We start from the raw sequence: 25,708 nt of genomic DNA, 5'->3' as shown, positions 1-25,708 counted from the left end.
ATTAGGGGTGGGCTGGATGGGGGTGAGTAACGATAAAAAGCTGACAAAACAATGTAGCTAGTTTCTCCGGCTTCTTGAAAGATGCTATGTGTGTTGTTTCACAAGTGTGAGGGTGGTTGAGGCGGTGATGGTGGGTGTGGGCTACAAGTTCTTACAACTTTAGTGAATTTGTATAACAGATCACCAAAGTGGCAGATGTATCCTCTTAAAGAACACAAGTGGAGATGTACGAACACTAAAGATTGCCTTGTGTCAGGGGAAATTGAATTTTGTTAATGTTTCTCATCTTTTTTTGCAGCAGTGTGTGCTCTGAGTTAGGAAAGTTCCCAGCAGGGTGCATTCACACGTAGGGGCTGCTGGCATCCTGTGGGCAATAGGCTGTGAATAAACACACTGATGGGAAGCCAAGTGGGTTTACCAGCTCAGAAATGTTGCTTTTGACTAAATGCATCAGTAGCTTTCTAACCAAATAAGAAGGCAATTAATTTAATTTAAACTCAATTAAATTCATTAGTTACTGGTTCATCAATTTCTTTTTGAGACAGGGTTTCTCTGTGTAGCTTTGGAGCCTGGAACTTGCTCTGTAGACCAGGCTGGCCTCAAACTCCCAGAGATCTGCCTGCTCCTGCCTCTTGAGTGCTGGGATTAAAGGTGTGTTCAACCAACTCCTTGCTTTGGTTAATCACTTTTTGAGATGGGGTCTTACTCTATAGCTCTTAATGTGTTTGTGAGGCTAGCACTGAACTGGTGGCAAGCCCCCTGACTCAGGCTCCCAAAAGCTGGGATTACAGGAAAGAACAACTCCACCCAGCTGCAACTTTATCTTAGAGTTGCATTTGTTCCTTTTTAGTTTCAAGCAGCCTAAGTCTATGGGCATTAAATGGTATACATTATGATCTGGTTCCAATTTACTTTGGGTTAGAAAGAAACACTGAAGAGACTAAGATGTCAATGCTTGGGGTGTGACAGAGTCAGGAGAAACTCCCTCTCTAACTTTGGGTACTGAGTTCTCTATTTAGCACTGCTGGGTTTTCCTGAAGCAAAGATAATCTCCACTAGTGTTCAGTGTATCTGTGGCGGCAAGAATTATGAGTTGGTGCTGGAGACTACGTGGGTCGTTAGTGGTTTTCTCTTAGGCTGGATGAATTTTGAGACATCTTTTCTAAAAAGAATATGTAAACTAAACAGCCGGGTATAGATTATGGGTAACTGGCACCCATGCCTTCCCTCTCTGAGAACTGAAAGGAACCATGCTTGATTGAATTGATCTCCTCCCTGATCATACTGAATAGCATCGCATTGTGTGTGTGTGTGTGTGTGTGTGTGTGCCTGTGCATTTGTGCTGTTGCACATCTTGCATGGTGTGTGTATGAAGGTCGGAGGATAACTTGCAGGAATCAGTTCTGTTCATCCACCATATAGGTTCTGGGAATCTAACTCAGGCCATTCTGATTGCTGGCAGGCACCTTTATCTGCTGAGCCACTGTCACAGGCCAGGCCTTGTTTTAATACAAAATGACAAAATTGCCGTTGTAAAGTTTGTGTGTGTATATTTTATAGTCACTGTATCACAAAAATATAGATGACCCAATCTGCAATTGGGTTGTTTCCCTAGAAAGTGGGGGTGGCAGATTCAGGACTGTGAAGCACCCAGATTTAATAGTTTTTAATCAGTCACAGTAATTCTCTGAGATTATTACCAATGGGTGTCAATCTAGGAAATAATAGAAGGGAGCATAATAAAAGTTCACATTGATATACATTTTCACAATGTAGGCTCATAGTTCTTGTGGAAATACACATCAATAGTACACTAAAATTTACATAATATTCAATCTAATATGCATCTTTTCATGTTGTTTCGCATTTCTTCAGGGACATTTACACACTCCTGTAATATACAAAGATTTTTATAATTTGGCACTTTATTGTTGTTTGAGTTTTATTTCAATGTTGGAATTCAAATCCAGGGCAAAAGTCCTTCACCACTGAGCTATACCCCCAACCGTATAATTTGATATTTCATAAAACTGTTTGTTTCAGAAATAGTTTGTCATTTGCAGATGTAAACCTGAAACTGGGAATTTCCAATTAGACATCAAAATTCTTGACTTCCTTATATTTTAAGCTTCTTTCAGGTATATAATATGTGGGTTAAAAATCTATCTATCTGGTCAGGTAGCACTTGGGAGGCAGAAGCAGGTGGATCTCTGTGAGTTCAAGGCCAGCCTGATCTACAAAACTACACAGAGAAATACTGTCTCGAAAAACCAAAAAATATCTATCAATCATCTGTCTGTCTATCTATATCTATCTATCTATCTACCTACCTACCTACCTACTTACCTACCTACCTACCTACCTACCTACCTACCTACATACCTAACTATCTAGGAACCACCTAAGTAGGTACCACATAAATGAAGATGGACATTAACAAGTACACAAACTCGACAACTTTTGAGATGTGTGGTGGTTCCAAATCAATCCTGATGAAAGAACCATGAGAATCTCCTTCTTTGGAGACTTTAGGAGTCACGGGTGTGGCTGCTCAGATAAAGATATGCTAAGTAATAATAAAAGAATTCCAGGATAGGAATTGCACAAGCCTTTCTCCTATGTCTTATGAAACAATTATTTTCAGGTTAGGGTATTTTGGTTGGAAAAAATACAACATTGGAAAATGCTGGTGTAGCAATTTTGTCAAGTCTTGGGGTCGTTGACCAATGGTATAAACTGTAATATGTCTCTTCTTTGTTTCCTCTCTCTTTCTCTCTGTGTGTATGAAGCATGTACACAGTGTGTATGCTGTGGTCACTGGACAACTTGCCGAGGTCGGTTTTCTCCTTCTACCATGTGGTTCCTGAGATTAGACTTAAGTCATCTGGCTTGGCAGCCAGTGCATTTCCTGCTGAGCCATCTCATGAACCCATGTTTCTCTTTTTGTTCTGTTAGAGATAACTGTCCTCATTTCACAATTTGTGTTTCCTCTTTTGCCTCCTGGCTAAGATCCTTAAATAGAGAGTGTGGTTAAGACGGGAGAAAAGGATGTGACTGTCATTTTTCAGCCCTTTCATTCTAAATAGCACTCCTCGCCTCTGACTTTGTCACTTGTGATTATTTTAAGGAGCATCTGTGTCCCTGTAGAACAGATCACCAGTGTGATCTCTCTCCACTCCTAAAACTTGCTCATTATCAAACGCCTGTAAGAGGATAACCTGGGTTCAAATCCAGGCTTGCGCAATGGCAAAGCCCCTGTCTCATGACCCCAGAGTGCTCTAAAAGGCACAGATGTATTGCAAACAGCACTGGGCTTAGTAACTTCAGTTCTCTTTCTTTCTGATTAAGGGTTAGTTTCTGAGAAATAAATAGTTTGATTATTATTGATTACCTATAAATTGGATGTTCTTAGGTTTTTTTTTTCAAGACAAGGTTTCTCTGTATTGTTTTGGAGGCTGTCCTGGAACTGGCTCTGTAGACCAGGCTGGCCTCGAACTCACAGAGATCTGCCTGCCTCTGCCTCCTGAATGCTGGGATTAAAGGCGTGTGCCACCAACACCCGGCACATTGGATGTTCTTATAACCATAGCTTTAAAACAAGAGAAAAATCCCTTCATGTTATGTTTCTCATTGCCAAAAACCAGTTTCCATGACAACAACCCAGCTATCACTAGGTACTGAAGAACAGACTGAAACAGCAGCTTAATACGTGAATGTCCCATGAGGTTGACAGACAGTACAGAAATCAGGTTGGTGAGAAAGACAAGGACAGGGGACTGGAGGTGGGTTTCCAAAGACTTGGCAGAATGTGTATGTTGTTGAACCTGGTATGTATTGTTTAGCCCAGTGTAAAGTATCTATTGTTGAGCTGATGTTGGGAAGAAAGGATTTGGTGGACGTAGGAGTAAGATACGAGAGGCTGACTGGGGAAGGGGTGTTGATCAAAATACATTATATGTAAGACATTGTTAAACAATAAGTAACTAAGTAAATGAACCAGAAGTGGGCAAGCCTAGTATAAAGACAGAACAGAACAGAACAGAGTAGGGATTTTGTCCAGGAATTCTTTTCTGCAGCCATGTTGTCTTCTGAACAGAATGAAATGACCCCTAGAAGCTTGCATTCCTCTCTGGTGGTTGTTACTATGTGTGCTCACCACGTTAGGGACAGCTCTAAGCATTTAGTGCACTGGTGTATTTATAGGCCATTCTGAGGATAACCCTAGGGGATGGATACAATGATCCATTCTTTGCAGATGAGGAAGTTGAGGAACAGAAAGGCAGAAGGTCTTGTTTAAGAGCCTCAGGATAAAGCTTAGCACAGCTGATGTGGAACCAGGAGGTATAGCACTGGCATGATCCAGTGCTTCGTGTAACCACTGTAACCAGTTTTCATGTGGTCCTCATGGGTTCAAATGACAAAGACCTTCTTTCTCAAAGAATTCTTTTCTCTGATAGATGGGATCTGGGACACTCTCAGGCCAGAATTATTCAGATGGTACTGCTTAAAAAATTGGGCTCTGATATGTCTGTATTGTGGCCATTTTTGAAGTCCTGCCACAGGCTAATAGTATGCTAATTTATTTATTTATTTATTTATTGGTTTTTACGAGACAGGGTTTCTCTGTATTGTTTTGGAGGCTATCAATCCGCCTGCCTCTGCCTCCCAAATGCTGGGATTAAAGGCGCCCGGCTAATTTATTTTAAGTGTATCATATCCCCTAGTGTTTATAAGGAGAAGTAGGTACTGATGCTTAGAAAAAAAAAATGAACAGTTTGCTTAAGGTCTCAGAGCCTGGAAAAGACGAAGGTGACAAGTGAGCACAAATCTGAAATTCAGGAAATCAGACTGTTAAGCTCATTGACCTTCTGTCCAGCTTATTTAATGTGTTTTTGTCAGGGAAAGTCCACTCCGGTAGAATTTACTCATATAAAAATACACCAATGGATAGGTTTGTTCCCTTGCATCCAAAGGGTTTATACACATATAAAACAAGTTTCCAAGAAGTTGTACAAGTAGGAATCTAGACGATATGATTTATAACATAACAGAAATGAAAGACTGATTTAATATAATCATTTAGGTACCCCGTAGGTGTGGGGGAGTAGTACGACAATATGCAGTTCTTACATAGTTTTGAATGATGCCCAGTTCTTATGTAGTTTTGGTCATAGTAGAATTCTTTGAATTTGAGCTCTGCATTGACATGTAAAAGAGAAGTTTGGAGGAAAGGGGAAGTTAAAAGAGGACTTCATTTCAGGAAGTGTCTGAGAAGGCCCTAAACACTACAGTCTACTTGCCTCGGCACCAAGCCGCCCATCCTGGCTTCTGTCTGTGTAGCAGGACACTGTAAACAAGAGGTTACACTCCCTTCTGTTAGATTCTGACCAGTCTGAGAATGGAGACTGCATCGTGTTTATTTCTGTACTCTCAACACGTGGTTCATGTCTAAAACATAGGAAATGTTCTGTCATTTCTGAACTTTTCTCATGGAAGAAAGTGCTAAATAGACGTAAAAGAGACCAGAGAATCAGGGTTCCACACTGAAGTGGCACTCAGAAAAGGGGAAGAGAGCCTAGCTAAGGCACTCCTTATGTGATCACATAACACAGGTTCCTAGCAGTTACTATTCCTTTTGTATCAAGGCAGAGGATCAGGGGTTGTCATGGTAGCATGGTAATAGAAGTCTAAAGGGCTAGCAGTGCAATAAAAGTGTGTAGAAATCAGGTAGAAAGGGACATGAAGCGTGTAATGATAAGTTCAAGGTGACCCTCACCTACATAGTGAGTTTGAGGCCAGACTGGGGTGTCTCAAAAAAAAACAAAACTAAAACCCAAACCCAAACCAACCACTACCACCATCACTACCATCACCACCACCAACAACAACAACGACAACAAAATCCACTCAATACTTATCAATTTTTTTCCTGAATCTTCTTGGTCTAAAACTATTCAGTTTCTCCAACAGCTCTCCTGGAGAGATAATGCCACCACAGAATTCTCTTGTGAACCAGCCCCAGTTAGGACATGAACTTTTTAATGTTATTTCCCCAGTATTAGAGATAAAAATTTCAATGATCCATCATTCTATGTGTTTTTCAAAGCAATGACATTTTCATTCACTTTTCAGTGTTCAGAAAGACTTCTGGAAGAAGTGCTCTTAACCACTGATTCATTTCTCCAGCTCTAGAAACCTTTCTTTTTTTTTTCATTTAAATTAGAAACAAGCTTGTTTTACATTTCAATACCAGTTCCCTCTTCCTCCCCTCCTCCCCTGTCCCCCACCAGCCTCCTATCCCATCCCATTTCTGCTCCCCAGGGAGGGTGAGGTCTTCCATAGGGAATCTTCAGTCTGTCATATCATTAGATCAGGGCCTAGGCCCTCCCCTGTGTGTCTAGGCTGAGAGAGTATTCCTCTATGTGGAATGGGCTCCCAAAGCCCAATCGTGCACTAGGGATAAATACTGATCCACTATCAGAGGACTCATAGATTGCCCAGGCCTCCTAACTGACACCCCCATTCAGGGGGTCTGGATTGGTCCCCTTGTTCAGGTCAGCTGTTTCTGTGGGATTCTCCAGCCTCTTTGCTCATCACTCCTCCCTCTGTGAAACTGGATTCCAGAGTTCATTTCAGTGTTTAACTGTAAGCCTCTGTTTTCTGCTTCCATCAGCTACTGGATGTAGGCTCTAGGATGGCATATATGGTAGTCATCAATCTCATTCTCAGGGAAGGGCATTTAAGGTAGCCTCTCCACTATTGCTTAGATTGTTAGTTTAGAAACCTTTCTTGACTTATTTTCCATTATTTTGGAGATTTAAAGCTTATTCACCCAGTATTCCATTGTCCAAGATTAATGAACACTACATGCTCAGGTACTTTTAAATGATTTTTTAAAGTCCAGCAGACAGAGTAATAGTATGAGTGGCATTCATACATATGACTCATTCTACTTTGCTCTTACTCATTTCCTCCACCATCTCCTTCCCCAGGCCCCCTCATACCCTCCTGCTGCTTCCCTTTGTCACCAACTGGTCACCATTCTGCTTACCTTACCCTCTTCATTTCCTAACTCTCAAGCAATTTCTCCCCCCCCTCACAGTCTATTTTCTAGTTTCACACACACACACACACACACACACACACACACACACACACACACACACGTATATACACATGCTCACATAGACACATACACACACACATACAGACATAAGCACATATATACATATTCATATAATTTTAAATCTAGCTACTACATGTTACTCTTTGGGTCTAGCTTACTTCATTTAACACAATAATTTTTAGCTATACTCACTTTCTTGTAATGTCATAATTTCTTTTTGTTAGACCCTTGTAAAATTGTGTATGTCTTTATTTGTTCAACTGGTGGTGGACATCTAGGCTGGTTCTTTCTGGCTTGGCTTTTGTAAACTGTGCAGCAGAATTGGCAGTATTTTAAGCAGTGGTTTCTGGATGCCAGATATCATGTCCAGCCATGTCAACGGGTAGCTTTATTTAGTGTCCAAAAAACCACTAAGATGTAGATATTATTATCTCCATTTTTCCAGATGTAGAAAATGAGGTTTAAAAATAAGTGTGCTTAAGTGGTATTTCTAGCAAGTGTTGGTGTGAGATAGACCAGTTCAGGGCCTGCAGTCATTAACAAACACAATTTCTTAGAGCCATCATTGTCACATCTTACGTTTACCTAAAACATATGGTTTAGAGACAGTCTCTGTACATTTACAAAAAAGATACTCCTCTGTACCTCAGGACTTGGGTGGTGTTTTTTGACAAATGACATCAAGCTTCTGACTAAGAGCTCTCTTGGTTTCATATCACAACTCTTCACCAATATATCTTACGAATCTTTAAAAAATTCTTACTGGAAAAGATTATCTTACCTAATTTCAGTCTGCATTCCTTGGGTTGCTATCAAGGTAATGCTGTTTATTGGATCCTAGGTAATGCTTTTGAAAATCAATTGTTCATGTTATTCTCTATTTAAAAAAACTTGAACGTGTGTGTATATCTTCTATTAATTCTAAAGAGTTTTAATAGTACATGTTAAGGACATTAACCTTCACTCAATGATAGTATATTATAAGTATCATGCATTTTCAATTTGTTTTCAGTTTTTATAGGTATTTCAAAAATATACAGAAATTGATTTTAAATATGGTCACATGTCTCATCCTTTGTAGTTTCTTTTGCTAGCATGTAATGTACTAAGATAATTTGCACCATGAGGATGACTGTTACTCACTGGGAACTCTAAATCTGACTCATAACCTAAAACCTACCTATTGTGAGAGACTTTGTTTTATGTACAGAATGACTAAAATATTATATAAAATTATCATTTAGCTATGTGTATAAGATGTATATGGCATACAAATGAATTCCATGTTTAGACTTGGGTTCCATTCTCAAAATATATTATATGTATCCCAAAACTTGAAAAAATAAAAAAATCTGGAGCAATGGTGGTCCCAGACATCATTTTGGAAGAGGTCTGTTTGTCTGCTTGTCTGTCTGTCTCTCTATCCATCCACCTACTTACCTCCTTCCCTCCCTCCCTCCCTCCCTCCCTCCCTCCCTCCCTCCCTCCCTCCCTCCCTCCCTCCCTATTTATCATTAAGTTGTTTTGAGAAATTCATCCAGAAGATTGAGGACAGAAAGGGAAATATATAGGTATCAACCGGAGTAGGAGCTCTATTAGACTGTCTGAGCAACAAGCTAGTGTCTCCAGGCAGTCAAATAAAGGACAGAGGAGCTAAGCTAAATCACGCCATCATAAGTCATCGTTCCACATTCAAGCTTGGAGTGGCAATAGAGCTTTTTTTGTACAAAGCTTGAATGTGGAACGATGACAAAGAGGAGGCTTTGTCATAATGTCCCCGCATTAGCTTTCACACAAACTGCTGGACATTCATCTATGGGCACCTCGCATGCATTCCAGTGTTCCACCTCCTGGTCCAGGGAGGCTCTTCTTCCCCTTCATAAATTGTTGGGGTACCCCGAATTGAGGAGGGGTCCCCAAGCTGGATTCATCGCCCCAAGAATCAAGAGTCCACGCGCCAATTTATGCAACACGCAAGAGGCTTTAATTAGGCATCTGCAGATGGGCCTCTCGGTCAGCTTTTAGACCGATTGGCCCCGAGGTTCAGTTACAATCAGCTTTTAAAGATAAAAACCACAAGCCTTTGGGAGGGGTCCCTATCTTGTGACATGGGCGGGGGGTACGTGACTACTGACCAGGGGAAGTAGATGTCTTCCTGAATACACGTTGTAAATTCCTCAAACCTTGGTATGAATTAATCATCTCTCCCTAAGTAAATGGCAGTTATCATCTCCTTGTTTCCATCTTGTTTGCCCATCTCTGACGCCCTGGTCAGTTCTTCACAGGTGGTCAGCAGCCCGGAATTGGCCTTTTGTGGGTTTACAGCCTTCTGCAATTAAGGTTGCTAAACCATACATTCCATTCTGTGGTTTGGCCAGTTCCTGGGATGGGGTCTTTTGTTCACTTCCCGAGTTCTAGTGGGGTGCCCTCCCTGCTTAAGCTTATATTTTATTTCTATAAATTTGGGATCTTTCAAAATGTTAGGTATTCTACTGGTTGCACAAGAGCATCTCACTGTGGTCTGAGTCTCTGTTCCATGATGAATAATGATGTTGAACCTTTTTTTGTATTGTAGGATTTTGGGTGTCTTATTGAATAATATACCCATTTCATGCTGCTGTCCATTTAACAATCGTACAGTTTTTACTTATTAGTTTGCAGGATCTATAGATTGTAAATGAAAATAATCGACATTGTGAACTAGGAAAGAATTTAATTAAAATTATTTCATGTACTGTCAAATACTGTTCATTTTTCGAAAAAGCTAATCATTGTTAGTCTGGCCAGTTTTACTTCTGGGGCAGAAAATGAATTTTAGTAGAAAAAGATTATTTTAGGACTAGAATAAAGGAATCACTCGAATAAGCAAAATGACAGTCCTATATGCATTTATCCTCTTTGCATAAGTAGTTTTCCGTTTGACAACTGGATTCTTATATGGGGGCCTTTTTGTTCCACGATACACAGCAGGATCTGCTGGGAAATGGTTGATAATTTTATCTATGGTAGTTACAACAGGGTGTTACTGTGAGTTAAAGGATAGAGGCCAAGAACTTACCTTTTCCTTTTTAAACTGTCTGAACTTAGAGACCAGAAAGGACTTCCTTTGTCTAACACAACGGTCAATTTAAAGACATAATTTTAGCAATGTGGATTATAGACTGATACTCCTTTGCTCTAGGTCTAAATGCATTATGAGTGAGTATGACCATTTTTGTCTTTTTGTGACTGGGTTACCTCACTCAGGATGGTTTCTTCTAGTTCCATCCATTTGCCTGCAAATTTCAAGATTCCAGTGTTTTTTGTTTTTTTTTTTCCCTCTGAGTAGTACTCCGAATTTTCTCCATCCATTCTTCAGTTGAGGGTCATCTAGGTTGCTTCCAGGTTCTGGCTATTATAAACAATGCTGCTGTGGACATGGTTGAACAGATGTCCTTGTTGTATGAATGTGGATCTTTTGGCTAAGAGTGGAATTGCTGGATCTTGTGGTAGACTGATTCCCATGTTCCTGAGGAATCTCCATACTGATGTCCAAAGTGGCTGCATGAGTTGGCACTCCCACCAGCAGTGGAGGAGTGTTCCCCTTTCTCACATCCTCTCCAGGAAAAACTGTCCTTGGTATTTTTGATTTTAGCCATTCTGACAGGAGTAAGATGGTATCTCAGAGTTGTTTTGATTTGCATTTCCCTGATGGCTAAGGATATTGAGCACTTTCCTAGGAAACAAGGAAGACCCGAAGAGAGTTATACATGGTCCCCCAAAGAAGGGGAAAGGGACAAGATCTCCTGAGTTAATTGGGAGCATGGGAGAGAGGGGGACAGGACTTAGGAGAAAGAGAGGGTGAGAAGAGGAGGGGTGAGGAGGACAGGAGAGAGCAGGAAGATTGAGTCGGGGGAAGAATACAGGAGAGCAAGAAAAGAGATGCCATAATAGAGGGAGCCATTATAGGTTTAAAGATAAATCTGGAACTAGGGAAATGTCCAGAGATCTACAAGGATGACCCCAACTAGGAATCTAAGCAATAGTGGAGAGGCTACCTTAAATATCCTTCCCCAATAATGAAATTGATGACTACCTTATATATCATCCTAGAGCCTTCATCCAGTAGCTGATGGAAGCAGAAGCAGACACCCACAACTAAACACTGAGCCAAACTCCTAGAATCCAGTTGCAGAGAAGGAGGACTGATGAGCAAAGGGGTCAAGACCAGGCTGGGGAAACCCACAGAAACAGCTGACCTGAGCAAGGGGTTGCTCATGGACCCCAGATAGATAGCTGGGAAACCAGCACAGGACTGTTCCAGACCCCCTGAACAAGGATGTCAGTTTGGAGGTCTGGTTAACCTATGAGGCCTCTGGTAGTAGATCAGTATTTATCCCTAGTATAGGAATGGACTTTGAGGGCCCAATCCATATAGAGGGATGCTCTCTCAGCCTAGACACATGGGGGAGGGCTTAGGCCCTGCCCCAAATGATGTGACAGACTTTGAAGATTCCCCATGGAAGTCTTCACCCTCCCTGGGGAGCAGAAATCGGATGGGATAGGGGATTGGTGGGGAGCAGGGGAAGAAGAGGGAATTGGGGTTGACACGTTAAAGAAGTTTGTTTCTAATTTAAATTAAAAAAGAAAAAAAGAAAGAAAGCATAATTTTACTAAATCTTCAATAATTTCATACAATGTGTATTCATTGTATGCACCCCATACTCTTCCCCTTGGTCCCTCCCAGATCTATCTCCACATCCGTGCCTGTTCTCCACAACTTCCTGTCCTCCTTTCCCCATTTATTCTCAGATGTGGAGCCATCCACCATAGTGTGGTTCACTCACCAGGGTCCACACCTTTAATGAAAGCCAACTGTTCCTTCCAGAGAAGTTACCGAGGGTCTGTAGCTCCTCAGTCAGGGGTGGAGGCTTGTGAACTTTTCCCACTGTATGCCAGAATGGTGACTGAATTCAGCTCTCGAAGGTCTTCCGCAGGCAACCACAACCGTTGAGTCCTTGAGTTCAGTGTCCCTGTAATATTCAGAGGATACTGTTTGACTCCTCCATGACTTCAGGTTCTTAGAATCTTTTCACCTCCTTTCCTACTGTGGTCCCTTGGGGAGAGGGTGTGACACAGATGTTCCATCTGTGGCTGGGCACCCACTGACATCCATGCTCTGCACTTTGACCAACTCTGTGTTTCTTACTAACCACTGTCCACTACCCAAAAAGTCTTCTGATGAGGTCTGAGAGCTTCACTGATCAACAGGAAGAGAGACACACATTTAGAGGCTGTTTGATACTTAGTCTATTTAGTAGAGTAACAGTAGTAGGTTCAACCCTGGAGCCTGTGAGCTCCGAAACCATGTCTTGGTCATGTTTACCGTACCAGACATGGAGTGTAACTTAAGCCCAGTCAGGCAGTGGTTGGTGATTTCCTCCTTCTACCATGTGCATGAATTCTGGTCATCAGGTTAGGCAGCAAGAGCCATGCCACAAGCCTTACTCTTTAGTCTTTATCTGCCTCCCTTGTGGAGAAGAAAAAAGAAAACGAAAAAGAGGCAACCATGGATATTTTGTTGAAAAGGTTTTTATTTTTTTTTTCATGTGGAGGAGTTTTATTTTTAATTAGGGGAAAGGGAATAGGAAAGGGGGGAGGGGATGGGAGAGACTGTCCTGTGTGGATAGGAGCAGCAGAAGGTGGGGGGCAGAGGGACAGGCAGAGAAGCAGAGGGAGAAACAGACTGTACAGAGAGAGAAAGACAGAAAGATGGGAGGTGGGAAAAGGTTTTATATTTATTTTTGAGAGAACTAATCCCCACAAGTTGTCCTCTAATCACCATGAGCTTACATGCTCGCACACAACAACACACACACACACACACACACACACACACACACACTTAAAAATAAAACAGGAAAGCTTGCTGACAGTTATTACTCATAGCAGCAGGGAGAGAATGTGGTTTTCAGGTAAAGTGCAGTGGAAGGTAATGTCTCTGGGTGACAAGGTAGACCACGAGAAGGACTAGTCTCATTTCTCAGGGAAGTTGTTAGATACTAGCATTTGGCAACTTAGAAAATACTCTGTTTTGTCATCGTTTTAATTGTGCTCAATAACATGAATGAATGAAGGGACCTGCTAATGTCCATTTTTGGTAAGGAAGACAACCACGCTATGGCATTTTAACTGAAGGTGCTGATTAGCTTTTGTCAACTTAACCCAAACCTAGACATGCCTGTGACTGACACAGAAGGGATGGCTCAGTCTGGAAAGGGAGAATGTAAGAAAGGCAGCAGAACATCCCAAGGAAAGTGAGCCAACAGGCAGGTACCTCCATGGTCCCCGCTTCAAGTCCTGTCTCCAGGCTCCTGCCTTGAGCTTCTGCCTGACTTTTCTCCACAAGGGCTTGGAAACTATAGGCTGAAACAAACCCTTTCTTTGTCGGGTTGCTCTGGGGCCGAGTGTTTTATTACAGTAGCAGAAACCTAACCGGGAACTGACTCTAAAAGGAAGGATACAAAGAAGTTTCAGGATGCAAAGGACAGTCCTTGAGAAAAGTGGGAGGTGACCTTCAGACCAAGGTACAAAGTACAGTTTGGAAAGGCCATAAACTGAGCCTTAAGGATGGAGGGGGAGGGGAGGTCTAAGAGTTGCTGAGTCCAAAAGGGCATTCAGAGAATATGGCCAGCTCAAGCAAACAGCGACTGGTAGGAAATCTAATGGTGTCCCAAGAAGTCATAACTTTGGGAGGATTGATGTTGAGTCAACAGAGATTGTCACAAAACACTTTGAAAGTCAACTCCAAGAAAGTATGAATCTCTTCTGCTAATCGGAAAATACAGACCACAAATGTCCTGTCTGCCTCATCTCTTTAGTTCTTTCCTGTCATTACAGGGAAGCCTGTTTAGCACCTGGAAACCCATGTGGGTTGTGCTGTTAGAAGATGGAATTGAGTTTTATAAGAAGAAAATCGACAACAGCCCCAAGGGAATGATCCCTCTGAAAGGGAGCACTCTCACTAGCCCCTGTCAGGACTTTGGCAAAAGGATGGTGAGTTGATATCACTAGCCACAATGACCCTGTGTCACCTGCTGACCTTGGATGCCCTTTTCAAATTCTGCTTCCTAGCTCTCTCCTCCCCTCTCCATCCTTACGGTTCAGTTTATGGACCTAGCTGTGCCACATCCTGCTGATGTTGGAGTCTATCTGCATTTTAGCAGTGCTTTCTGGACAAGAGTCCCCTCTTGTCAACATCAACATTTTATGCTGGCATTGCACTTTCTCTTTGTTGGAACAAGTTTGTATCAACTGCTGTGTTTCATGAGGGGCCTTGAAAGGGGGTCATTTCTAATGGGATATGTTTTGATTTTCAGTTTGTGTTGAAGATCACTACAACCAAACAGCAAGACCACTTCTTCCAGGCAGCCTTCCTGGAGGAGAGAGATGCTTGGGTTCGGGACATCAAGAAGGCCATTAAATGTATTGAAGGAGGCCAGAAGTTTGCAAGAAAATCCACAAGGCGGTCCATTCGTCTGCCAGAAACCGTTGACTTGGGGTAATTTTCTGAGTTTGCCTCTCTCCACCCTTTGATTTTCATTTCCATTTTGATCTGACAAATCCTGCTTCAAAGCTTGCTTTGACCATCTTTGATGACAGGGCCTCCAAGGCCTAGGAACTGAACAGAAAGGCTTGTGGTGTTTGTAGAGGAGAGAAGAGAGATAGGGGTGACAAAGAAGAGAGGAGAGAGAGAGAAGACAAAAGATGTGAGAGAAAGAATGGAGGAGGGTAAAGAGGGAGGAAAGAGGAGAGAGAAGGAATAAGAGGAGGAGGAGAGAGAGGATGAAGAAAGTGAGAGAGGGCAGCAGAGTGTTTTTTATCTATGAACCATCATCTAAAGTTAGTCTTGAAAGAGTGTTTCAGGGTTTGTAGGTAGAAAGGGAAAAGCAGGGGCCATGCAGACTAAGTTTCAAGTTTGGATTCATGCTTTCACTCTAAGTCAGGAAGGGCCAGCCAGTGTGAACACTCATCCTGGATGGAAGCCATTCTTGACTTGATGAATGACTTATGAGGTACACTATTGATGACCTGGAAATGCAGGTGACATTTGTAATATAAAGGTCGCCAGGGAGCAGTAGGTAATCCCAGGCCTGCTGGGGCTGGCAATGGGCTTCTTTCTAGTGTTCTTTACATCTGCTCTAATCATAAGTGTTTCTTTCTCCAGGACTGTCATTCTTCTTGGTAAATTTGCTTTTTGTGTTAAGCAAGAGACTCATTAGAAGGAATACCCTGTTGGCTGCTTACAATGTCTGACAAGAGTTCAGTTCACACAGGGTGGGTTCAATGCAGTCTCTGAGAGGGCATGAGAGACGTGCTTTCAGTACAACTAATGTAAGGGTTGGCATGACACAGGAATGGAATCATGTTGACCTGCATAAGAACTAGAACTTCTCTCACTTGGGTAAGGCCCCAAGAAGAGATATCTGGTCTAGACATAGCTGCTGGCTTCAGACATCATATGACCACATTCCTGGCCTTCAGAACTAAGTGGGAATGATGCTCAAAATGCAAAGAAACACAGAGACTTAGAATTATTCTGAAGAGGCTATTTTTAGTTTATTATTCCAGAGACAAAAATTCAAAAACTCATTATTTCACCTTATTGTTTTCAGAAAACAAGATGGGCTTAGAAAACAAAATCACTTTTTTTAAGGCAATTGTCTGTAACAAATGGCCTCCTGAAAACCCTGTAAGAATCAGGAGATGGTTATCTTTGTACAGATTTAACACACATCTAGAAGAATCAACTTAGGAAAGGGGGCATTTATTGTGGCTCAAAGTGCTTAGTTTGACCTATTTCTTTTAGTCCCACAATGGTGGCTGGGGGCTACATATCATGGTATATATGTACAATAAAGCATATTTGTTCATTTTGTGATTGGAATACGAAAGAAGGCACTAGTATTCCCAGATCTCCTTCAAGGGCATGCCCACAATAACTTGAAAATTTTCTTACTCACTCACTCTACTCACTCACTCGCTCGCCTGCTCGTGTGCGTGCGTGCGTGTGTGTTTGTGTGTGTGTGTGTGTGTACGAGTGCACGTTTACACCTATATGTGGGCCCGTGTGCATATGTATGCAGGCACATATGGAGGCTGGAGGCTGATTTCAGATGTCTTTTTCAATTGCTTTCCACCTTACTTTTTGAGACAACGTTTCTCACTGAACCTGCAGCTCATGACTTGGTGAGATTAGCTGACCAGCCTGCTGCAGGGATGGATCCTCCTATCTCTACCCCCACAGTGCTGGGATTGCAAGCTACTGTGGCCTGCTTTTTCTGTGGCTGCTGGGGATCTGAACACAGGTCCTCATGTTTGCCTGGCAAGCACTTTATAAAAGAGCCACTGACTCCCTGATCACATTTTTTGAAGCTTCAACCACCTCTGAACAACCTCAAGCTGGGTCACAAGCCTTTAAGGCACCGATATTTGCAGGACATGCCAGATCCAAACTATTGCAGAGACTTTAAAGGTCGTTGTTCCTGCAAAATTGGCCCAGGGAATTCTTAACCTTTGGCACATAGCAGGGCAACTCTCCATCTTAGGCACCAGGATTAAATCAACAAAGAGATTATTGGATTTCAGAGATATTAAGTGCATCTGCTAAATGCTTTGCAGGCCACTTGATTGTGCAAGTTGGACCGCTGCCCTTTAACTACTGCTGGTCTGGCAGAGAGATTAGGCTTAGGGCTACTCCAAGGAGTGGGGAAACTTAGCTCCTGGAGGGCTCTCAGGTGGTTCACCATTCCAAATGCTTCTTGCTCACCTCTGCCTTTGTCTCTGTACAGGGCGTTGTATCTGTGCATGAAAGACCCTGAAAAAGGAATAAAGGAGCTGAATTTGGAGAAGGAAAAGAAGGTTTTTAATCACTGCTTCACAGGTAAAATGACGTGCACTCCCAAAGTGGGGAGGGAAAGTGGCATCCCCCACAGCTCTCTGATGTGGTGCAGTGTGGTGTATAGTAGGCGTACATGATCGTGGAATGCAGACCAGGGAGCAAGAGGTTAGATCTCTGCCTGTGTGAAAACAGAAACCAGGTAGACTGTTTTGTTCAAGATAAGGCTTCAGAAGTCACAGCTATATCAATCAAGCATCCCTTTCCTCCAATATTTGGCATTATGATGAAAAAGCATTAAGGATAGAAACAGCTTAATATGCTGCAACCCACACTATGGTAAACAAGAATTAAGATATGTAGCACCAAATTTAAACAATAATGTTGGGAGTGTCAGACACTATTCACAGCAAGGTAGTAGGTGTCACCAGTGTAAGCAGTGTGAAAGCCCATTCACTGGAAGCATGCTGCCCGGTTTCAAACTCTGGATCTGCAACTTACCAGCCACGAAATTTCAGGCCAACAACTGTCTCTGTGCTTTACTGTCTATATGATGGGAAATTGCAGGGCACATATTTTCCAGACTTGTTGTTTCGTAGTAGAATAGCCCCTGACATACAGTAAGCACTTAGAGTTCTAAGTTTTCAAACAGTTATTATGATGGAAGAGGTTATGTCTGTGTAACAGCTCCATGAATTCAGGAAAGAGAAAGAACTAAGCAAGCTGCTGAGGTGATTAGGAAGTGGTGCCTCAGTTGGACCTCAAAGTAGAGGGGGTTTGTGGGGAAGGTTTCTGATGAGTTGTGAGTGGAAATGTGCAGAACATGCGTCTGGAAAAATAAAGGGATCACCTGGAAGATGGCTCATTATAGACAGAAAAATGGGAAGTTAGTTTGGGAGTAAGTGTGTCAGACACTCAGCATAGTAAACTTGTTTGTAGGAAGCCATAGGGATACAATTTGGAGCAACTATAACGGTGTGAGCATCTGAGAAGACGTTAGTCCACAGAAAATCCATGAAAACGGCTTAGGTCAGAGTCAGGAAGGTGAAGGAGAAAGGGTGTGATTGGCACCGTGAGGAAGAATCTCACAGGAGTGTGTTTCAGAGAATGCAGGCAGTATCCTTTAGCATCAAGTCAGGACTAAGCTTTGCCATCAAGCTACCAAGGGAAACAATAAAAGCAAGGCAAGACACTAAGGATGTGGGTTTGGGGTCACTATGAGACAGCCCCAGGCCAAAGGAATAATAAGTTCCTATAGAGATTCAGCCACCAGACCTAGCCCAGGCGTATTTTCTGTTGAATGCATCCCCAAGTCCAAGAACATTCACCAACACTCAAGTCCTTCCCATGGACTGGCATAATGGATTCTAGAACTCTCCATGAGTGGAGTCATCATGAGAGTCAGGTGGTGTCAGAGACCAGGAAGCAGTCAGTGTTCACATGCAATGGAGTACCTTGACTATCACAGGGCAGAGAAACCCGAGTGAGGTCTTTCAGGCTTCAGCACACCTAGTCGAGAAGCACAGACTCAGGGGTGAGAACACACACAGTCTAGGCCCAGGACAGGCACTACCGAGGCCCAAGGATATTGAAACTGCCTGAGTCATAAGTCTCTTATTTTTCAAATGGGGTGAGCAGCTGCCAAATCTTCTGTGGAGTTCTGAAAGCAGAAATGTTTTCTTGGCAGAGAAAGAAAAGTGGGTAAAATCTTCATGCGTGAGACTCTCTGAAAGGGACCACGGCTCTTTCAGGTGTCCCAGACCCAATGCACCAGCTCCAGTGACTCAGGGCTAGCAGGCTGCTGTGTTGGTTGTCACTGGATGAACTTGTAAAGAACACACTGTATGAATGCTAACCTTCATTTTTAGCTTGCTAGGACCCAACTGACATGGTTTCTTTTTTTCGTTCCCTGTGTTGTTTTTCTCTTGAGCAAAAGTGAAATAAAATGACTAACCACCAGACTCTTTAAAATGCACAACAATATAAACATAAGTAATGTAATCAAATTTTAATTTAGGACACACATCCCATGATGTTATTTTTATAATTAAAAATTTCAAGTGTCTTTTCATTGATAGATCTCTTGCTCTCTCTTTTTTTTTTTCTTGGTTTCTCTGTGTAACAGGACTAGATGTCCTGGAACTTGCTCTGTAGACCATGCTGACCTCAAACTCACAGAGACATGCGTGTCTCTGTCTCCCAAGTGCTGGAATTAAAGGCTTGTGCCACCATGCCTGGCTATTAACAGATTTATTTTTTTCTTTTATTTAAATACCATTTTTCATTTATTTTACATACAGACCACACGTTCCCTCCTCCCCTCCTCTCCTCTCATTCCTCCTATGTCACCCTGCTTCCTATTTGCTCTCCTCTCAGTCTGCTCCTTCTCAGATTGACAGATTTATTTTTTTATTTAAATTAGAAACAATCTTATTTTACATATCAACCCCGTTCCATCTCCCTCCCATCCTCCCGTGCCCCCCCCAGCCAACCCCTATCCCATCTTTCTTCTGGTCCCCAGGAAAGGTGAGGCCTTCCATGGGGGGGATCATCAAAGTCTGCCACATCATTTAGGGCAGGGCCTAGGCCCTCCACTGTGTGTCTAGGCTGAGAGAGTATCTCTCTATGGGGAATGGTCTCCCAAAGTTCATTCATTCACTAGGGATGAATACTGATCCACTACTACAGGCCCCATAGACTGCCCAGGCCTCCTAACTGACACCAACATTCATGGGGCCTGGTTTAGTCCTATGCTGGTTTCCCAGCTATCTGTCTGGGGTCCATGAGCAACGCCTTGTTCAGGTCAGCTGTTTCTGTGGGTTTCCCCAGCCTGGTCTTGACCCCTTTGCTCATCACTCCTCCTTCTCTGCAACTGGATTCCAGGAGTCAGGCTCAGTGCTTAGTTGTGGGTCTCTGCTTCTGCTTCCAACAGCTACTGGATGAAGGCTCTAGGATGATATATAATGTAGTCATCAATTTCATTATTGGGGAAGGACATTTAAGGTAGCCTCTCCACTATTGCTTAGATTCCTAGTTGGGGTCATCCTTGTAGATCTCTGGACATTTCCCTAGTGCCAGATTTCTCTTTAAACCTATAATGGCTCCATCCATTGTGGTATCTCTTTTCTTGCTCTACTCTGTTCTTCTGACCCAATCTTCCTCTCCCCTCCTCTTCTCCCCTTCTCTTTCTCCTAACATCCCCACCCCTCCTGCTGTGCTCACAATTTTCTCAGGAGATCTTATCCCTTTCTCTTTCTCCAGGGGACCATGACAGATTTCTTAATGTGCTATCACATCTTCCTCCTCCTGACTCCTCTTGCTTTTTTTCCTTATCAGCTCCATCTCTGTTCTCATGGGCTTCAACGTGCTTGTAAGTTTGTCCATCCACACTGCTGCATCCTTGCCTATGCTGGACCCTGAGCTCCTATATCAAATGCTTGCAAACACCTTATATTTTAGTTCTCAGCCAGTTACTTTCTCTATAAATTCTTTTCTGATGAAATTAAGAATTCTGTAACTTTATTGCTTATGTTTTCACTATAAAACCTGCCCATTGCCCATCTAGGGTCTTGGACAAGCTCAATAAATGTGCAAGTTAGTAAAAATGATTTGTTCATGTATTTCTCTTAAAAGTAGCATGTGTGTATGTATAAACGTGTGTGTGTGTGTGTGTGTGTGTGTGTGTGTGAGTCAGTGTGTGTACTTTAACTTTTGCATGATTCCTTTCGTTTCCAAGGATCTGTGTCACTAATTTTCTTTTCCATTCATGGAATAGCAGGGCAGCACTGGAGCCAGTGTGTGGTTGGCAGTCAGTGTCGTGGCTTGTGACTTGGGAAAGAGTTAACTTTCCCTCTGATATACTCATCCAGGTAGCAGTGTCATAGACTGGCTGATTTCTAATAAGTCAGTTCGGAATCGCCAGGAAGGCCTTATGATCTCTGCATCACTGCTCAGCGAAGGGTACCTGCAGCCCGCTGGCGATCTCTCTAAGAGTGCAGCAGATGGGACAGCTGAAAACCCTTTTCTAGACAACCCTGATGCTTTCTACTTCTTCGTAAGTATGAAAAACCACCCGCCTGATTTTCATGTCATAGGATCAAGGTAGATTTTCTGTTGACAACGGTTTATAGCCACATATACAAACAGAATGTCTGGTCCTATGGAGAACTGATGGTAGAGAAAGCTAGAGAAGAAGCCAACCAGAGACAAAAAATTAATGACAAGCTGCTGAGATGGCTCACTGGATACAGGTGCTTGCTGCCAAGCCTGATGACCTGAGTTCAATCCCCAGAACTTACATGGTGGAAAGGGAGACCCACCTCCTGCAGATTGTCCTTTGACCTTCATACCCACTGGATGGCATGTACATGCTCGTACATATTCAAACACACATATACAGCCCCTCATCTCTCTCTCTCTCTCTCTCTCTCTCTCTCTCTCTCTCTCTCACACACACACACACACACACACACACACACACACACACACTTTAAAGACAAATACTACAAGCTCTGAAAGCACAGGCCTGTAAAGCTCTGACTATACCATCACTTTGTGGACTTAGCAGCAGCTCTCTCAAACACTGCCTTCTCCAAGTGAACAGTTTAGGTTTACTCAAATAGTTTTCTCTAAACTCACTTTTGAGATCTTACTACCTTTATTCTTATTCTAAACAATTAATTCCTTTATAAGCATGTATTGTGTACCTCTTCATGGCACATGTTGTCCTAGACAAAGGGAACACATCAGTGGAAAGGCAACAGTGTCAGTCCTGGTATGATGTCCTTTTCAGGGAGCTGCCCATGAGATCACAAATGTGATGAGCTGTCTCTTTGTGTTCAAACATACAGTAAAATAATGTGCACCATGCTTCTGTATACACTTCCTCCCATAACCTTGCATGCTTTTTATGTCTCCTGAGATTGCTAAACTGTATATTATGTAACATGAGCCTAACTTGTGATCACATGATAATTTTAACAACTGTGGATTTCTAGGGGGATTTTTGACAATTTTGTTTCTATTTTAGATCAGAATGTAGAAGTTAGGAAAGCTTCACAAAGAACCATCATCCTTACACAAATGAGAAAATCCCAGATAGCGTTTCATTTCACTTTTTCATGCTTCAAACCCTTGGCCTATCTTTTTATAGCTATTTAAATTAAGGGTGCTAAATTAACTCCTCACAGCAGCTCCTCCTCTGTGTGGTTTGTCAGAAAGTCTCCAGTCCTCCTGACCTCAGAGCCTGAGATGATGTACGTATTCTTGGTTCTCTCAAGGCTAGAGATGGAGCTAAGGGACAAGTCATGGTGGAGATCATTGCATCAGGGTATGGTCAGTATGGTTTCTAACATGTGACCATCAAGTCCCATGAGAAGGAATACTCTGAAGTGAGAAATGTGCCTGGTAAAGAAAGACTGAGGTAGATTTGGGTTATAGCCTGGAGCATCGTAGAAAATGAAGGGCTTTTGACAAGATCACACTTGAATTGAGACGCAAAAGGAGCAGGAAAATGGGGCAGGCTTAGACAAGAAATCCAGAGTAAGCTTGAAGCTTCGTGTCATGGTACACACAGCAGCATGAAGAAAAAGTGGCTGGCAGGAGGGTCTGTGGACGTAGGTATAGCAACATGCTTGAGACTGGTAAGAACCTGCTCTGTGATTTTCCAACAGCCGGACAGTGGGTTCTTCTGCGAAGGGAATTCCAGTGATGAAGATGTGATTCTGAAGGAAGAATTCAGAGGGGTTATCATCAAGCAGGGATGCTTACTGAAGCAAGTGAGTGTCCACCACTATCCCTCCCTTTCAAGCCTTCTAACTTTTTCTAAATTACCAATGTGAATGGAGGATGTTGGTACATATCTGTGGTCCTAGCACTCATGAAGCTTAACCACAGGGATTGCTGTGAGCTCAAGGCCTGGCTAGACTAAACATCAAGAGTTTATCTCAAAAAGACAAAAGAAACAAATGAAAACGAAAAAGTCAGTATTATTAAATAGAATTTAGTTTCCTTAACCAATAATCAAGCAGATAATGGAACCCAGAGGATGAAAGACAAAATGCTAAGTAGATGATGAACATAATGTTAGGTTATGACTAGAACAGGCAGGACACAAAATTCCCCTAGAAATAGTGAAATGCTTCTTTTGCCAATGTCATCATGTGTTGTCTTTATGCTTGCCTGCCCCAATCTTTAGCACATAACCCTGGTTCATATCAGAATTACATGGGAGCAAATTTAAAAAGTCTTTATGGTCTTCAAAATATCAACTTTCCTTCCATTGCTTCTGGGAGTTTGCCAGGACTAAAGGATACCTGTGTTACACACTCCACAGGTGAGAAGTAGCTCTAACTGGATAACTGTGTCCCCCTTCCTGTTTCCCATTTTTTAATTTTTTTATTTTTGTATTAAAATTAGAAGCAAGCTTGCTTCACATGTCAATCCCAGCTCCTTCTCCTTCCCTTCCTCCCCCTGCCCTCACCAGCCCACCCAACCCCCCACCCAATCCCCACCGTGCTCCCCAGAGAGGACGAGGCCCTCCATGGGGATCTTCAAAGTTTGTAATATCATCCGGGACAGGGCCTAGGTCCTCCCCCATGTGTCCAGGCTGGGAGACCATCCCTCCATGTGGAATGGGCTCCCAAAGTCCATTCATATGCCAGAGATAAAAACTGATCTGCTACCCAAGGCCCCATAGATTGCTGAGGCCTCCTCACTGACACCCAAATTTAGGGGGTCTGGATCAGTCTCACCCATGCTGGCTTCTTAGCCGTCAGTCTGGGGTCCATGAGATTCCCCTTTTTCAGGTCAGCTGTTTCTGTGAGTTTCACCACCCTGGTCTTGACCCATTTGCTCATCACTTCTCCCTCTCTGCAACTGGGTTCCAGGAGTTCAGTTCAGTGTTTAGCTGTGGGTGTCTGCCTCTGCTTCCATCAGCCACTGGATGAAGGCTCTAGGATGGCATATAAGGTAGTCATCAATCTCATTATTGGGGAGGGGCATTTAAGGTAGCCTCTCCACTATTGCTTAGATTGCCAGTTGATGTCATCCTCTGTTTCACACTTTTATGTCAAGAGAAATAACTCATAGTTGATAAATGGAACAAGTACAAGGATGAATGGCTGGGTTATATTCAGTCTAATCCCTTTTGTATAATTTTTCTATTATAACAATGAACGAAATACATTGCTGTTTAATCCTTGACCACCACATACAGAGTCTGTGAGGGGAAAGACAATGTATTACATATGCTTTTATTGTTTGTGCCACAGAATTCAACACTCTTTTTTGCTCTGTGATAAGCAAAAAGCACTTGTCAAATGAACAAAATCAAATACAATGGATATCTGATAATCAGACAATAGTTGTTAGAAAACTCAGGCAAGGATATGTTCTTGAAATCCCTCAGTAAATAATCCTTACAGAAAGGTGATCAAACACTTATAAACTTTTCATTAAGCCACACTGTGATGCTGGAGAAGGCTTCGAGAAAACATGGCAGCTACTCAAGGTTGGCTGACCCATCAGCTCAGGATAACTTGGTAATTACGTAAGACAGCATGGCTTTCACCTCTTCTAACAAAGAAGAAATTGTGTGAGGTAACTTAAGTGCTCAGACCTCATGGGCACTGTTATTAAGGCAAAGGAAATACCCATATTTGTGAGGCTGATGGATCTCATAAGTCGTTCTGAGGTAGAGAGATAGCTTACCACCTAAGTACCTTCACTACTCTTATAAAGAACTGATGTTCAGCTTCCAGCACTCACATGGAGGCCAACAGACATCCCTAACTTCAGTTCTAGGATACCCAATGCCTTTGGGCACCTGGAGGCACCAAGCACATACGTGATGCACGTACATACATGTACGAATGAGAAACTGTGTTCTATCACCAGAACCCATGTAAAAAATCTGGCGTGGAACTCATCTGTAATCCCCGTTTAGACAGACAAATCACTGGGGCTTTGTTGGCCATCTATCCAACTTTTATTGAGACCCTCCAGATCCTCATGAGAGACACTGTATCAGAAAGTAAGTTGGACAGCTAGTGAGGAATAACACTGCTGACTTTCACACACATATGTACATACACATGCACCCCCCCACACCATATCTTTGTTTGATTGCTCATGTCTACAGTTACATATCTCTCATTTAATTCTTTTGAAACCCATCATTCATATCTAGTATTTAGTATTTTATTTGGGTTTTGTCACAGTCTATTTCCATAATAAACTCCACAAAAACAGAACTATGTCTTGAACAAAGTTATATGCCCAGCACTGCCTAACATGTCACATGTGTTGTGCCATTTCACATAATTCTAAAGTTGAAGACTGCAGAAATCATTTATCCATGTGATTCAATAACATGTCTCGTTAATTGGCCTTCATGCTATCTCCCTGAGAAAGACATGGGCCAGGGCCTAGTAACCCACCGTGGCATTCTTTTATCCTGCATCTCAGCAGATTTTTTTTTACCTGGGACACTGTGTGTGCAGCGTGACACTAGCAACTCATCCTTCCTTTCTCTGTTCCTGACACAGGGGCACAGGAGGAAAAACTGGAAAGTGAGAAAGTTCATTCTAAGAGAAGACCCGGCCTATCTGCATTACTATGACCCTGCTGGGGTGAGGTTATACGGTTGATAAGTCCATTCACATGAAAGCTTTGCAGGGTCTGGGAGCTGGGGCCACGCCCCCAAT

General features: G+C 42.5%; 1 protein-coding gene across 2 annotated transcripts in view; it reads left to right on the top strand.

Annotated features, from left to right (window-relative positions):
- Positions 1–25,708, top strand: part of Plek (pleckstrin) — a 42,887-nt gene that overhangs the window by 596 nt on the left and 16,583 nt on the right. For both annotated transcript variants that reach the window (XM_013113575.3, XM_005070405.4), the window contains exons 2-7: positions 14,006–14,161; positions 14,485–14,666; positions 16,957–17,048; positions 20,873–21,057; positions 22,676–22,780; positions 25,550–25,633. In XM_013113575.3, the coding sequence (XP_012969029.1) occupies positions 14,006–14,161; positions 14,485–14,666; positions 16,957–17,048; positions 20,873–21,057; positions 22,676–22,780; positions 25,550–25,633 (804 nt within the window). The remainder of the gene's footprint in view (positions 1–14,005; positions 14,162–14,484; positions 14,667–16,956; positions 17,049–20,872; positions 21,058–22,675; positions 22,781–25,549; positions 25,634–25,708) is intronic.

This window comes from Mesocricetus auratus, unplaced genomic scaffold (genome assembly GCF_017639785.1).
Source record: "Mesocricetus auratus isolate SY011 unplaced genomic scaffold, BCM_Maur_2.0 Super-Scaffold_100029, whole genome shotgun sequence".
NCBI classification, from domain to species: domain Eukaryota; kingdom Metazoa; phylum Chordata; class Mammalia; order Rodentia; family Cricetidae; genus Mesocricetus; species Mesocricetus auratus.
The sequence above is the reverse complement of the archived record's forward strand: the minus strand, read 5'-3'. Positions and strand labels throughout refer to the sequence as shown.